Below are 15,531 nucleotides of genomic sequence, written 5' to 3' on the forward strand. Positions count from 1 at the left end.
TCCGAGTGTGTAGCAACGTCTGTAATTTTATTCGATCTTATTCGAGTGTACTTATTTAGTCTCGCGCACGCGGAAAGGGTATGGGTTCGACACGTGGCGCGCTAATTAGCGCGCTATTTCTGGAGCCGCGAATTGACTCGTTAATATACTCCGGGCAAGATCGCGGAGGGTGCGAGAGGTCAAATCGCGATCGACGACCGCCCAGCGAGTCGCGATTATTGCTTTTAATTGGGTCGCTGCCTGAAACTAGAAACCACTTGAGCTATCGACCTCCTATGGACCTCCTGACTCGTCGCTGTCACGAATATGATCAAGTATTTTTTTCTACATGCCTACTGTATAATCTTTGATACTGAACAATATACGAAAACACACGACACGGGTGAGACAAAGGCGCACGCCAGCTGGAAGATTGCGCATTTTAACAAAGTTCTAATGCGCTGGGAATTGGGAGATCCGGACGGGCTCTCTGAAAGCGATAACGATGCGGCGCGGCCGTTATTGAATTTGACACTCCAAGAACTCGGAACATTGAAAAGGGAGGCGCTCCTGCGCTAATATCCCGGCTCGCCGACGGCTGCGCGGAGCCTCACCCCCAAGATGATGCGAGTAGACGCCGAGCCTCGGGGGACTCGGGATTCGTTAATCTCGCCCCGGACGCATGAGCGTGAGTTTTTCAGATGAGAATGTGATTCTGCGCGTACGATGTACAACGTGAACATGCCGCCATGTGCATCAGCCCGCTCGCATATTAAACTCGACTCGCAGAGTAGTGTCATCGACGACAGTCCGCGAACGAGGTAATCTGACTCAATCTAATTCCTTGCAGATATATTTGTATATATAATGCTTGGAGCAGCGGGGGCCGAGGACTATTTTCTCTCTCTTGCGTCGCCTTTAAAATTGGAAAAGCCCTCGTCGGCGGAAGGTCAATTCGCCGCTGAAGAGGCTATTCTTGGCGCGAAATTGCCTGAAATTGGTTTACACGAGCCACGCCACCTTCTTCGAGCAGGAGTGCGATTGAGTCGTTTTCATGGAGTACGTAGCGGCGGACAGACTCTCGGCCCGAGGGCGAGCTCCCCGAGATTCGTTTAATTTTTCAATGCTACCCTTGGAAAATGACACTCGAGAGCTTTTCTTCAGTGTTGACCGGTGATAGGCACCAAAAACTTCGTGAAAATATATCGAATGAATTGCTCCTCTCTGACATTCTTGTGCGATAAAATCAGTAACTGATGAACGTCATGGCGGCAATGTTTGGAAAAATCAAGGAGCAGCCCGAGAGAATTAAGATAAAGAATTCGTTTAGCTAATTTGCATCCGGTGCAAATTTGAGTCTCGGATTGTTCCCGGCGGCGACGTCGCCGCCGCTTGTTTATTCATTCTATTAATTTTTCTTATGCCACGCGATAACTCGATCCGCCTGGGGAAATGAGAGGGCGATTCCCTCCGAATTCTTCCGTTTCAGCGACACTTTTATTCTTCGCAGTCATAAAGAAAGGAAAAATAAGGCGAATTCTTTATTTTATGAAATCACTATACAACCAAGAAGTGAAAATTTCAAAGACTTGATCAATGATTAATCCGCTATATACACAGCACATAACGCGTCGTCAAGAGAAAGCTGAAGATCGCAGGGAGTCAGACAAAAACGGGGAGTCTGCGGTGTATACGCGACGCGGGCACGTCTCGTTATTAGCTCGGATAATTAACGTACTTACCTCTCTCTCTCTCTCTCTGTCTCTCCCTCTCTCTCTCTCTCTCTCTCTCTCTCTCTCTCTCTCTCTCTCTTTCTCTCTCTCTGGCTCCTGCTCGACGCAATCGTTAAACTAACAACCGGGAATTTCGGTCTTGCGGAGCGTCTATACGAGTTGTGAAACTTGGGGTAGTTCGAGTTCTGAGCTGCAGCAATTAGTGCGATAAGCCTATGGACGGGTTTTCGTAACTGTTTTCGAAAGGAATTGGTCGAATGAGTTGAAAAAAAGTCTGCAAAGATTCATAGTTGTCGTCGTTGATTTTGAATTGAACGTATATTGAAATTTTGAACGTATACACGCGAAGGACGAAGAATCTCACGACAAGTATATAAAATCGTCACACATATTACTCTCATCATAAACGTAGTAGGCTTGAGCGACTAACTAACAAGCGCACTTTACGCGTGTATCCCGCAAAGAAAAATCCAAGTCACGCATAACGAATCATCGTTAAGAAGCCCATAAACAAATCAGGCCCCAGCGGACGCACGAGCTGTAAAAGGACATTTTATACAAACATCGTCCACCGCAGGCGTGTCGCGATAAGATAAAGGCCCATAAAGTCCTGGCAAAACCTTCTTCTTCTTCAAGGTAGTATAGGGAGAGAGAAAAAAGGCGAGATGACACGCAAGGATATTAAACGCGGATAAGACGAGAGAGAGGAACAAAAAAAAACGAGCAACCACGACTGCACGCAGGAGATAAAGGAGCGCGAAGAGAAAGAGCGCACAGCTGACAGGCCGGCATATCGGAGCCGATGCTCGAGTCTATAACGAGGAACGATGCCGGCCGCGCCGCTCAGCTCCCGTGTGCAAAAACGCCGCAAAGAGCCTCGGCGCACGGCTTAATTGCTTAATCAGACGTAGTAAATCTTGCGACACAGGCATTTACACGCGCGATATCCGCGCCTCGCTGTATCTTCTCTCTCTCTCTCTCTCTCTCTCTCTCTCTCTCTCTCTCTCTCTCTCTCTCTCTCTCTCTCTCTCTCTCTCTCTCTCTCTCTCTCTCTCTCTTGGCGAGCTATATACCTCGGTAGTGGAAAACGAGAGGCTACCGGTACCGCGCGCGTGTGTGTACGCCTATAAACCATATGATGATGAATTATTATCCCTCTCGTCGCTGCCGAAAAAAATTCGACTTTTTTCTACATGGTCCTGATTTTTGTTCGTACGCTGATTTGTAAATCGCGACTTGATATTTGAAACGAAAAAAAAAATCTCCGCTTCTAAGACGTGATAGATAGATAGACTACCTATCGTTTGCCCGCACTCGCCTCCTCACAGCGCATACATCCTTTCTTCATCGCGTTCTCACAGCCTCCGCTCTTCAGCACATGCCTTTTATTTTCCGGGGATTCTGATTTATCGTGAGCCGCTCACCGCGCGCGACTCGATCGCGTAATTACACGCCGCCGCGTATAAAGTCCCACGTATACGCGCACAAATGCACACAGTATGACTATAAGCTTGCAAGTCGATACGGCTAATAGCGTAGCTCAGCTCGCGCTCTACATATCTATGGATCTTCTTCTCTATATAGTAGGCATATCCAGCGTATGCGAGCGAGGACGATTTTATTTCTCATTTGCCTTGCGGGCATCGCGTAGCGCTTTGATCTGTCGATGCAAGCTTGCACTGTTATACATATGCACGCAGAGAATACCGCGCGACAGGCGTTTGGTATCATGGGAATCGGTTTCCAACAAGGGGAGGATACGCGCCGAAATCTGTTTAGGCTAATCGCGTAATAGTGATTTCGAAAGGGAAATTGCATTGGCTGCGTCTGAAAAAGCAGGAAAAAAACGAATAGCACAGTAGAGAGAGAGAGAGAGAGAGAGAGAGAGAGAGAGAGAGAGAGAGAGAGAGAGAGAGAGAGAGAGAGAGAGAGAGAGAGAGCTTTGAATCGTCGTCGGCGCAGATGGAATTCCGCAATCGTTTTGTAATGACTCTGTTACATCGTGTGAGTAGGTATATACCAGATACGAAAATCAAAAAATCCAAAGCAGCCGCGCGCATCAATGTACGCGTCTGTCGCAACGACAAAGAAACGCTGCACTGCTCGCACAGCTTAATCCTGATTGCACTGGGGGCCGTACGCGCGGGTATATAAATGATGACGAATTCCTGCGCCCCGGCTATGTAGCGAGAATCAGCACGTGCACGCGGCGTTGTAGCTATATACTTACGGATTTTCCTCGTGCAATTCTTCACGGTCCGCGTGAAAAAAGGACTATAGCGCGTAAGCAAGCATCTAACGAAGCGCCGGCGAAGGAAAAGCAAGGGAAAACCGCGAGTAATGCGAACCTCGTTTGCGGTCTCATTAGCGACACACCCGCGGTCTGTGTGTACAGTACAGGTATATAGATGCGGGATAGACCGTCAGCCATCAGATTTACGCGTCCGAGTAGGGATAAACGTAGCCTCCAGTGCGGAGTGTGTAACGCAACACTGTACACTGGATCTCGTGGCCGCACGTATACTTTTCTCACATCCTCCTCTCTTGCGATGATCTTACACACAGGTGGGCAGGTGGACGCGAGCGTGTATAATCCAAGGCAACGGGGGACGACGGCTGGAGCCTTCTTATTAGCGAATATATCGTATACATCTCGTCGGCGCTTATATTTTCCATTATGTAACTCTTGTATCATGCAGATGCGACGTCTGCATCGGCGATAATGGGAGCGAGCTCTCTCTCCCGATTCGTGCGTGTTCGCATCATCATCGTACGAGCGAACTGATACTCGTCATCAATCGTCGCGAGAGAAAGTCAGTCGCGATCCACCCCGGCCATTAAAATGTAACATCTCAGTGAACCGTCAAATCACCCGCGCGTTATCCACGGATGCGTAAACGCCATAGATATACATATGTCGCGTCATACATCTATACATCTCTGCTATATACACGCGAAATCAAAGTCAGCTCCCTGTGGCAGTATAAATTCGATCGAGCAGTATATATATATATATACCAGGATGTATGCAGTATATGTATATGGCTCGAGGGCAGGAAACCTTACCCCTATCGCGCGCGCGGAGACCAGTGTCTCGGTCACTGGTGCATGAAGCATTTAAGCATCGACAATGTAAGCCAATCAGGGGGTGCGGCTACGAGGGCTATATACGCGCGTATACCATGCGTATCACCCGATGCGGTAATCGCTTGAAATCGCGTTAAGACTGCTGCGTGTGTATATATAGTCTCTTTTTCGGCGCATCTACGCTTAAAGCCCTCCGGCTCTTCTGATGATACGTCGTCGTCTCTGAGCGTCTCGAAATTACTTTTCCCTTCCCACATCTATGCGAATCCTTCTTTTCGTTAAAAATATACACATCTCCCCATTAAAAATGAAACAATTCAAATCGTACATCACATCGTCGCTCTCTAAACTACACGCGTCAAGCATTAAGCTCGAAACGTCTGCCTGTGAAGAATATACACACACACCAGGAACTGATGATGAAGGAAAGTCTCTTTAGAATCCTCGCAAAGCCCCGTGGGGTGCGTTCTTGCGCGCGCGAAAGAGAACAAGAGTCTCTCGCGTATAGGTATATACACACAGCGCGCCGAAATAATAACGTATTCCAGCGGGCGACGTGGCGGCGCAAGAGTTTACTATATACGGCGCGGCGCGCTGTGCACGATGTGCACGCTGTCGACTAAAAGGCTTACGGGGTAATTTGGGTCGGCTTATAGAGCCCGACCAATCTGATCTCGCGCAGCAGCTCTCTCGCACATTTCTGAAATCCTATACGCCGCCGGATGCTGCCGTACTCTCCTTTTTGCGCGCTCGCCTAACTAATAACCCAGCCGCCGCGTGAGGTTCCGTTTCGGAAATCTGCCTCTGCTTTTTACTCGTTATTAAAGTGGAAACTTGGATTGAGTGAAACGTGGGGTTTTTTTGGAGGAAAAAATTCAGGTATTCTGATAAACAAAGAGACAGCGGGATCGAGCGCAAACTCCTGGCTCTTTGAAAACCGATATACAAGCCTGATGGCCCCCGATAGCCGGTGCCTCTTTCACAGCCGTCGACTTTTGGCTCATCCTCCTCTTTCTCTCTCACTGTGACTTCACAGGCTGTCGCGCTGGATCTGGTTGACACGTTTTTTCTCTCTCTCTCTCCCACTCCCTCTTTGAAATGGTTAATTGACCGAGCGAAAGTGCGATCATCAGCGTGTCTCCTTCCGCGTTGGCTTCTGTTCTCGAGCGATTCGCAGATCGTTTTTGCGTCTGTACACCGCGAGTGAAATTTCGTGTTTATAAATAATACAAACGATCATCATCAACCTGTTACGACAACACAGCCGGCGCGAAAGAGGATCAATATTGTCTTTACCGTCAAGCTGGAAACTCTAAACGTCAGACGAAGACGTGTCCGATATTGCTGCTGCTGCTGCGGATGAGAAAGAGATCGGGAAGAGAAATCTTGTATTTCGGGAGTGAAACTTAATTTGCGCCGAAGTGCGCGAGCACTGTGCGGCGCAGAAACCCGCGCGGGATCGATTCAAGAGCCCTCTCGAGCCCTTAGGCGCGTGCCTCAATCGCAATGCCATTGAAATTCTCCTTCATCTTCGATAATTGCTTTGCGGATTGCGGCACACTGCGCAGCTATCATCCTGTTCAGTCCGTGAACGCGAAACGAAAACGTTTATTCGTACGTCGATACGACATTCTTTGAAGCTTATTGAACGAGGCAGCCTTTTGTTTTTCACGCTGATTACTCTCTCCACTACTGTGACGGATGATGTATTTTTCGCTGTTTCCAATAGTATACACACACACACACACACACACACACACGAATAACGCAAAGTTCGTTAGTTCAAAAATAGAGCCTCTACACTCCAGAATAAACATCGCGCTGACAACTCGCGCGTCCATCTTCAAAATTAGATCGGCGTCACGCAGCAGTAACGTCAACGTGACTTTTTTTCTCAGTCTGCGCGAACGCCGTCGCTCTCCCCAAGTCCAAGTGCAAGTTCCTCGCTGTGGAAAGTATATACCTACGGCCCACGCATAAAGCAGCGAACGGGACTCGTTAAGAGCCTCTCGAGCACTGTTTGCTGGCAAACACCCTTCTATATAACTTCTTCAGTCAGTGCTGCTTCTGCTGCTGGCGCCCTTTGTCGAGGGCGACTACTACTTCTCCCATGTATGTAAGCGCGCGGAACCGGAGTCTGATTACATATTAATTATTTACCAAGCGATTTCCAATGCTGTGCTGGTGCGCTTGGCCTGAGACGATGGTACTCTCGACGGATGTGCGCCAAGGCCTGATATACGGCGTTAGACACATATCCGCCGTTCGAGAGAGTATGAGAAATTTTCGAATGCTCTTTTCTGAATACGTTCGACCATTGAAGTGAAAACAAAAAACGGAGCAAATGAGCCGCTCGCAGCCCAGTGTTTAGCGCACATTAAACGCACACATCGCGCGCGCAATGAGTCGTGAAGACGACACGCGCACGTCCCGCAACCGCATACTGTATGCTCATCGAGTTTTCGTGTCATTAGTCCGGAGATCGTCGTTCGCTCCCGAAATTTCATTATCCCGAGAGAGAGAGAGAGAGAGAGAGAGAGAGAGAGAGAGAGAGAGAGGGAGAGAGAGAGAGAGAGGGAGAGAGAGAGAGAGAGGGAGAGAGAGAGAGAGAGAGTACGACGTTTATTTCGCTCGACTGCTAAGAACAACATGCTTCCGCTGGCTGTTCTCGTCGGTTTGCCCCCTTTCCTCCAAAGAGAGCGCGACGCTAAAATCGCATCAGTATATACTATAGACGCGCAGGACGACGAAGGAAGGAAAGAGACAGAGAACTGGCAATTTTCCGGACCGCGTGGCAATTTGAGACTACAACGGGATTAGCTCTCGCCGTCCCTGTGTGTACGTATACGTATAGTAGAGCGCGCGCCGTTGTCTTTGCGCAAAGCGAAAAGCGCTCCGCTGAACAACGGGCAAGGATTTAATTTATCCACAGTGGCTGCTGCTGAGTTTCTTGCTGTTTTGCAACAATGCCTTTTTGGCGACAAACGCTGCTTTTTTGCGTAGTTGCGCGCGCAAAGGAACAATAGAGAGATACGTTTTTCCCACCGAATCGCGGATATATAGCACGCACGGCAGCTCTGCTCATCGTTGTTCCCGCGCGCACGCATATGTAACGAGCTTGATGTATATTGTAGTGAGGTGGTTCTTTCTCTCGAAATTTCAAAACGTAGTTAAAAAGGACACGCACTGTATATACCGTTAGTCAAGTCCTCGATCAACATTACGGACCTTGAGCAAGGCCTTGCAAGGAGAAGAGTCTATTAATTTCACTCTGGTGTTTTCTCACATGTCGAAACGGTTTCTGCGCTGATGGAGGGAAAAGGATTGGATTTTTGGGTTCCTTCCCACGGAGGTCCGAGAGTCTCCGTCTACTACTACTGCTGCTGCTGCTGCTGCTGCTGCTGCTGCTTGCTCCTCTCCTGATGTGCTTCTTCAGTACAAACACTCGAGACTTCTATGCGCTTGTAGGACAATGTTTGCCCTTCGTCAAGATGCTTAGAGATTGTTTGACCAGTCGAATAATGCAGTCCTGGCTTTGATCAAAAACTCATTAGGAAATATCCTCGATAATTATGCGCTGTCAACCAATAAAAGTACGATATCCACAAATCGTTTACACGATCGAAAATTTCTCAAAAGAAAAGCGAAGACCGGCGAAAACACGCACACGTGGTCCGCAACTTCCGGCTTAGAGGCGAGTATTGGTCAGTACACTTTTCCGCGTTATTATCTCTTCTGTGGGCTCGACCGAAAATCCCTCGTGTAACGTATCAAAATTCAGAGATCCGAAAACAAGGAGCCGTGTGCGCGCGGCGGCAAGGCGGCGTCAGCCGACACTCGGCTTTTGTTCTTGGGCAAACATTTGCCCGCTTTCTTCTCACAGAGAGGCTGCGTGTCTTCGACGGTAGGACATATTAGACGCGGGACCGAGCGACTCTACAGCCGAGAGGAGAAGGAAGAAGAAGAAAATAAAATCTCCGAAAGTCGACGTTTTACTATATAGCTGCAAATCTTGAGTTACACACAAATTCGATAAACTGCGAAATCGAGGACGATTGCCTGTCAACCGTCCCGCATATACGTATACGTGTATACGTCCTCTCTCCGCATATTGCACCGACGACTCGCAACGAAAGAAAAAAAAGCAGATACGCGCATATATGAGAGAAGCGATGAACACGAGTAACAAAGACGAGAAGAGGAGGAGTGAGAGAGTCCCCGGCGTGCAAGGGGCAGGGTAAAATGTTGCAAATCATGGGCTACCTGTCGGTGCACCGGTCTTTCTCTCTCACTCTTTTTTTTAATGCAAGCCCTCTTGCGAGCCGCAGGCGCTGGATCCTCTTTGTTTTAGTCTTCCCTTGCGCTAATGCACCGCGTATGTTCGTGTTTTTGCAAGTCGAAACGCATCGAATGACCCTCGTCAATCGCGCGGTGTTGTGCCGATCCGGTCGATATCTAACGCCTTTATACAGGCACGCCGGAGGAATTTTCACACCGTCGAGTTGTAGTGTGTCATTGCAGCGTGTCGATGTAAAATTAATAACGATGTTTGAGAGACACATCGGTATAAGAGATACATCGTGCGATCCTCGTATTACTGTCGTCTCAATTATAAAGGAGCTTCTACGAACCTCCGACCGCATTTGTTCAGGATCATCAAACCGTAGGTCCAAAGAAACGGAGCATCCACTTTTTGCTCCCTACACACACATACACACGCACACAGGATGATACGCACAAAGTCGAGGATGCGCGCGACTCGAAAACCGCTCGACGAAAAAGAGGCATCAGCCCAAAGGAGAGACAGCAGCGCACCAGATTGTCTCGTACAAAAAGCGAAAAACTCAAACAAAAAGCCGGGGACGATCGAATTGAAACGGGAGAGCCGTACAGAGAACTGAGCATCGAGTCGTACCGGTATCGTTTTAACGTCTCTATTAGCAGCTATTAAAAACGAGCTCTATGCGCGCACACACGCACACATCCTCGGCTTTTTCGTTAAAAAAAGAAAGAGAGAACGAAATGAGAGAAAGGGAGGACTGGGCTCACGAAATCACATTCACATGCTGCCGCTGCGCCGCTGCTCCGGGTCTCTTTCTCGTTCTCCGGTGTCCGGTTACCTTTTGTCACGAGGCTCAGATTTTCGAGCGATACGCGCGCGTGCATGTGTGGCTCTCTGTTGCATTGTGCCATTGTGAGTCGTCGGGGTATTTAGCATGGCATCATGAGCCGCCGATGCCGCGTATATGGCTCTACGGGCACGTGAAAAATTTATATACGTATATGTACCTACCTATACCATATATATATATATATATATATATATATATATATATATATATATATATATATATATATATGCGCCCGCGTCCAAAGGGCGAACGCGCACGCGGTGTCCCGTGACACGGCGCGTAGATTCGGTTAAAGTGATATAGCTGCCCGACGACAGACGCGCGAGTATGTTATATAGATTGCGCGACGCGTCCGATGCGAGTTGGCTCCATCGTGCATTGTTGTTCTCTATGTATACTTGGACATTCTAGCTCGTGTGCCCTGCGTGATTTCGCTATCTTGATTTATGGCACATGCGTTCTGGCGTCTGTTTGAAGTTGAGAACGACTATATGTGCATAAATGAACCGAATTCGAGTGTTTTAATCAATACACAAGCATACAGGAATGAATAAGTAGAGATGACTTTTTAATTTGAATATTAATAAACCATCAGCTTTTTCCGCTACACTCCAATCTCCGAAAGGCATTAAGAAAATACTTAATGTGTTTGTTCATGAAACATATACAGTACCTTCATACAACGCACAGCATAGGCCGTCGTCATTAAGAGTCGTATCGCGCGGCCATATAGGCTATAGAATACCGCTTTGCATCGCGCATTTTTTTGCGCGCTATTAATTGCACCGGTGCAGCGCGGATGAATAAAAAAGCCATATACCACGCCGCCTCTATCGACGGCTTATACGCCGCGCGCGTATACTCGTAACTACTTTTTTAAAACTGACTCGTCATTCGGCAAAGTGTATAGGATGCAAAGCAAGCCGCGGCTCGTCCTCCAGCGCACCTGAGTAAATTTCGTTTTAATTACGCCAACAAAAGGAGCAGCTGAACGATACGATGTACGGTAGCGCGCGCGAAAGCATTACAATATGTATATAGGCGGAACGAGGGAGATAAGTATTTAATCCAGCGAGAAAAATAAAAATGCGCGCGCGCGCGCAAACACATCAAGATTCTAAGATCCCCGCCGCAAAGACACACCGCGCCCATTGTGCGACTGTATATACGTATACTGTGCCGAAAAAAGGCTGCGGCCTAATTAGGTGTTAATAGCCGCGAAATGAAAAGCCCGTGGGTACGGGGTGTATAATACACCTACTCTTTCTCGCCGCCTATAATCGTTCGAGCGCATATAAAAAGCATCTTGACGAGAAGAGGTGCTATATAATATAGACCCGACAATGGAATTCCGGAGAGAGAGCGCGGGCGAGAGAAAGAAACGCGGAGGAGACAAAGGAGCGCCGGTGGCATAATTAAAACGCGTCGGATATTTCGCGAAGGAGCAGCAGCAGCAGCTTCGATTACCGCCGCATAGTGCGTTGCACGGGAGCAGCCTACGGGGAAGAAAGAGCAGCGTTTGCTCAAATTACGCCGCCGCCGCCGCACCGTCTTTCATCGCGGGCCCTTTTTGGCGCGAAAATGGATTGACAGCTGCCAACGCTGTCTCTCTCGCTCTTTTTTGAGTCTTCTTATAGCGCGTATGTGCATGCACGCTGTGTGTATATACTCACCGAGCGGATACGCTCTTGATGTTTTCGGCGAGCTGCTGCTGCGAGTAACACTTTTTTGCTGCGCGTCGCGAGCCTCCTTCGCGCCTGGAGTAATGACAAATTACTACTATATATAGCTATTTGGACGAGGTGCTGCGTTCAAGGTTACATGCCTCCGAGTTGGTGATGAGATGAAGGTCGATTTGAGAGGAATTCAGGTTTCTTTTGCGCTATATCGCGTCAAGTGTGCTCCCGCTGTACTTCAACAATTTGGAGGCGATTTTTCCAGTGCGCGACTGTATACTTGAAGTTTTTGAGATTTTGCATCGAGATGAATTGCTTAAAGATACGATAAATCATACCGAGGTCTTTTGACGAAGGACGTTTTGGACTCGTCTTATTCCCCTACCGCTTCAACCTACCGGTTCTCTACAGTTTTTGGCTAGCGAAGATAGGTGGCGCATAGGCATTTTTCTTTTACCCTCATCACAATCGACGCTTAGAATGTATAAATAGAAGGTCATCGACGCCAAAAATAATTCGTTCGACCTGCTGTTAGGGCCGCTCATGCTAAGACTGCAGCTCAGTCAATTTTAATACTGTTGGCACACAAATCTTTTCTCGCGCGTCGGCGCGACTATCACCTCCTCATCATGCATCCAACTATATCGCAGCGCGAGAAAATATTACAAAGTTCGTACATATACACGGGTTGACGCGCCGTAATTCTGCCGCCATACAATTTCCGTAATTCCCGCGTATAAGAATATACCCATCGGTATAACATAGGAGGGGGAACCACGGGCAAAAGGGGGAGCGAAACGTGTCTACCCAACTCCTCGACTTTTATCGAAGCGCCGAGATCTGCCGTAATGGCGTGAACAACTCCGCGCGTATATATAGTATACCTACACACATTCCGACGCGAGAGTCGCGCATGCGCGAGCCCAACTCTCCCGTGAATTCTCCATCGCCTACCTACCTAAGGAGCGAGAGAAGAGAACAACCGTAAGTGTACGAGACTGCGCCGGCGCGCACGAGCGCATCAATCATCGGCTTCTCTCCGCCTCGTCGCCGCCGCCGCCGCCGCATTACGAGGTGAATTAACGTTTTCATCGGCGCGGGTTTCGATGATTTTTTCGAAATCGAGTGCGTGAAAGCGCGCGCGCGGTGACAATGAGAGCCTTTCGCGAGACGAGAAACTCGAGTCATCCGATTAAAGTAGGATTCGCGCGCGCATTATTCGCAGCGTAATTCATCTTCGTTACATTTGCCCCTAAACTTTTTCCTCTCCTTAGTTAATTGTATGATCGTTTATTAACTGAAAACCCATTTTCTCTTCTGTGATTCCAGGCAGCAGCAGCAATCGGGCAACGGCAACGGTGGAGTCCGCCGCAACCTCAGCAGTCCCGGACCCGGTGCCAGCGACTCGGAGGACTCGGACATATCGCTGGGCGGCACGTCGCCCCCGTCGCCGAGCTCCTCGCCGCCGCCGACGCACCACCATCAACCGTCTCCCGTCTCGATAAGCTCGATTGGCCCAATACCCACGCCCTCGCTCAACTTCCGCTTCGATCCGACCCAGTCGTCGTTCCGTTTCGGGCCGGCACCGAGCTTCAAATTCCCCTCGGCGGGCTTCCGTTTCTCGCCCCACAGTCCCCAGCACAATCACCCCAGCATGGCCGGCGGCGGTATCTTCAGGCTCACCGAGACCAGTCCCTTCCAAGCCGTCGGACCGCGAGGAGATCTTGGCTCGAGGTACGTTAAGGGCTTCCTGCATAATATGTATGTACTTTTTTTTCTTATTTTTTTAATTTTCGTTAACAACTCTTGAACACGCTATTCGTGCGTGTCGAAAGATTCGAAAGTTGAACCATCGTCATCCTTGCTGTTCCAGGTTACCAGACCCAATAGGCCTGCCACCACCACGACTCTACCCGCACGAAACTCTGCTGCACCACCCGCACCCGCCGCCGCCACACCAGCTACCAGAGGGTCTGTCGCGGCTGTCAGACACGTCCCGGCTCTCGGACAGCCTGTCGGAGGCGCACTCGCCGCCGCTCGTGGCGACGAACCTGTCGGTGACGGGCCCGTTGCGCGTCGCGGTCCCCAGCCCGCATACGCCCTCGTCTCGCGGTAGTCCGCCCTCCATCACCCAGACGCAAGCGCCGCCGCCCCCGCCACCGACGACTCAGCACCAGGGCAGCGGCGGCGGCATCATCAGGCTGGCGAGTTCGCCGCCGCCCAATCCAAAGCCTCCCCAGATCCACCGGCCGTTCTCGCCCGCGTGATACGAGCGACCCGACGACGACAAGTGCTACGTTGAACTGCTCTGAGGAGCGACGGCCGCTGACAATGCAGAGGACGCGATACTTTTTGCTATTGCAGCGATGGGGTATCGTTGTTGAGAACCGCTCTTGGCTCTATAAGTGTATTGTTATATATTAAATCGAACTAACATCCGTACAAACGGGATAGGATGAAGTATGCATGGTATAACGTATGCTGTACACTGCACAGGAACAGAAAGAGTTCGATGATGTGACCAGCGACGATTTGCTATTTTCATATTAAGAACCAATGACTAATTGTGTATAATTATTGTGAAAATAAACAAAAAGTATCGTCTTTACGACGCGTATAAACGATTTAGGATCATTTAGGTTTCTTTCTCTCTCGATGCATGTACGGTCGAGGGGTCAACGCGCCCGGGAAGAAACCACCTCTCCGCGTGTAATAAAACGTAAACGTCTTAATTCGCTTAAGAAGTATATAAATATTATATACGTATTTAAGAATCGCTATGACTATTTCAAGTCGGGAAGTTTCTTTTGCGATACTGTGGTTCTAGTGTGCATTATATAGTTCGCTTTTTTATCGATTGTTTATAGATGGCCAAGTATACGAGAAATTTTTAGAATGTCTAATCCTTCGTTTTTTTCTTCGAATTTTTATCATTGGTTACTGCGTTTTTATGTCGAAAGAGTTTCGTGACTGCGAAAGTTTCAGATTCAAATCTCTAACACCAATTTTAAAATAGTGGACATAAGTGTGATTTTGAAAGAGAAAAAAAAAACTAAAAAAAAAGAACTTATGCAATGAAAAGTGAGATTTCGTTAGAGTGATTATAGTAAACAATATTTAAAAAAAGTAATAATATAATAATAAAAGAGAGGATAAAGTATGTATAGCAAATGTTTACAGGTTTCGCATGGCGTCAAACCGGGTCCGGCATAAGCATTGACTGAGCAACGCACACAAATACACGTACACACACCTGCAGACACTTCCGATTCATTTTCGATGCTGAAACAAAAGAATCATCACGAATGAGTACACTTGGGCGATAGTCAAAAAACAAAGCAGGGAAAAAAGTGCTGCTCAGCGCACAGAGCGTTACAGCGATTTTACGAATACTGACGTAATCGAATCCTTCCGACGGCCCTCGAGAAGTCCTCTTCTTAGACTAATTGTAGACTTAGCAGTCGCTAATTCGAATTATCGAGCCAGTATTGAAAATATGAGAAACAAAAAAACGATAACGAATTGCTCCGGCGACTCGGAGTTGTCACTGCGGGGAGCAACGAGTATGCGAGTGAGTGGAGAGAAAAAAAAGTTGAATATAATATAAGAGTAAAGTAAAGCAGCGAATCGCGCGCACTTTTTTTCCTTTCTCTTTTGTAGATAGAATCGCACTAGGGAAAAATTTCTTGTTTAATCGCTCCTATAAATATGAACATATATAAATATAAATGAATATAAATATATGAAAATATAAATATTATACATAGGTACCTTATACGAGTATGAGGAATGAATAATGCAAGACCTATACATATATAAATACGTGAAAGAATGAGCATTATTATGATTAATATTATTACAATAATATTATTATTTGCGCCTGTAAATACATCCACGCGAAAAATATATAAACAGATTACTATA

General features: G+C 48.0%; 1 protein-coding gene across 2 annotated transcripts in view; it reads left to right on the plus strand.

Annotated features, from left to right (window-relative positions):
* LOC100123443 (homeobox protein SIX3) overlaps positions 1-15,122 on the plus strand; it is a 38,412-nt gene extending 23,290 nt beyond the window's left edge. The window contains exons 2-3 of one of the 2 annotated variants that reach the window (XM_016989498.2): positions 12,937-13,368; positions 13,481-15,122. In XM_016989498.2, the coding sequence (XP_016844987.1) occupies positions 12,937-13,368; positions 13,481-13,874 (826 nt within the window). In that variant the 3' untranslated portion in view covers positions 13,875-15,122. The remainder of the gene's footprint in view (positions 1-12,936; positions 13,369-13,480) is intronic. The other variant, XM_016989499.2, reaches the window with a different exon arrangement.
* Positions 15,123-15,531: the final 409 nt, after the last annotated feature.

The sequence above is a fragment of the Nasonia vitripennis genome, chromosome 5, assembly GCF_009193385.2.
Source record: "Nasonia vitripennis strain AsymCx chromosome 5, Nvit_psr_1.1, whole genome shotgun sequence".
Lineage (NCBI taxonomy): Eukaryota > Metazoa > Arthropoda > Insecta > Hymenoptera > Pteromalidae > Nasonia > Nasonia vitripennis.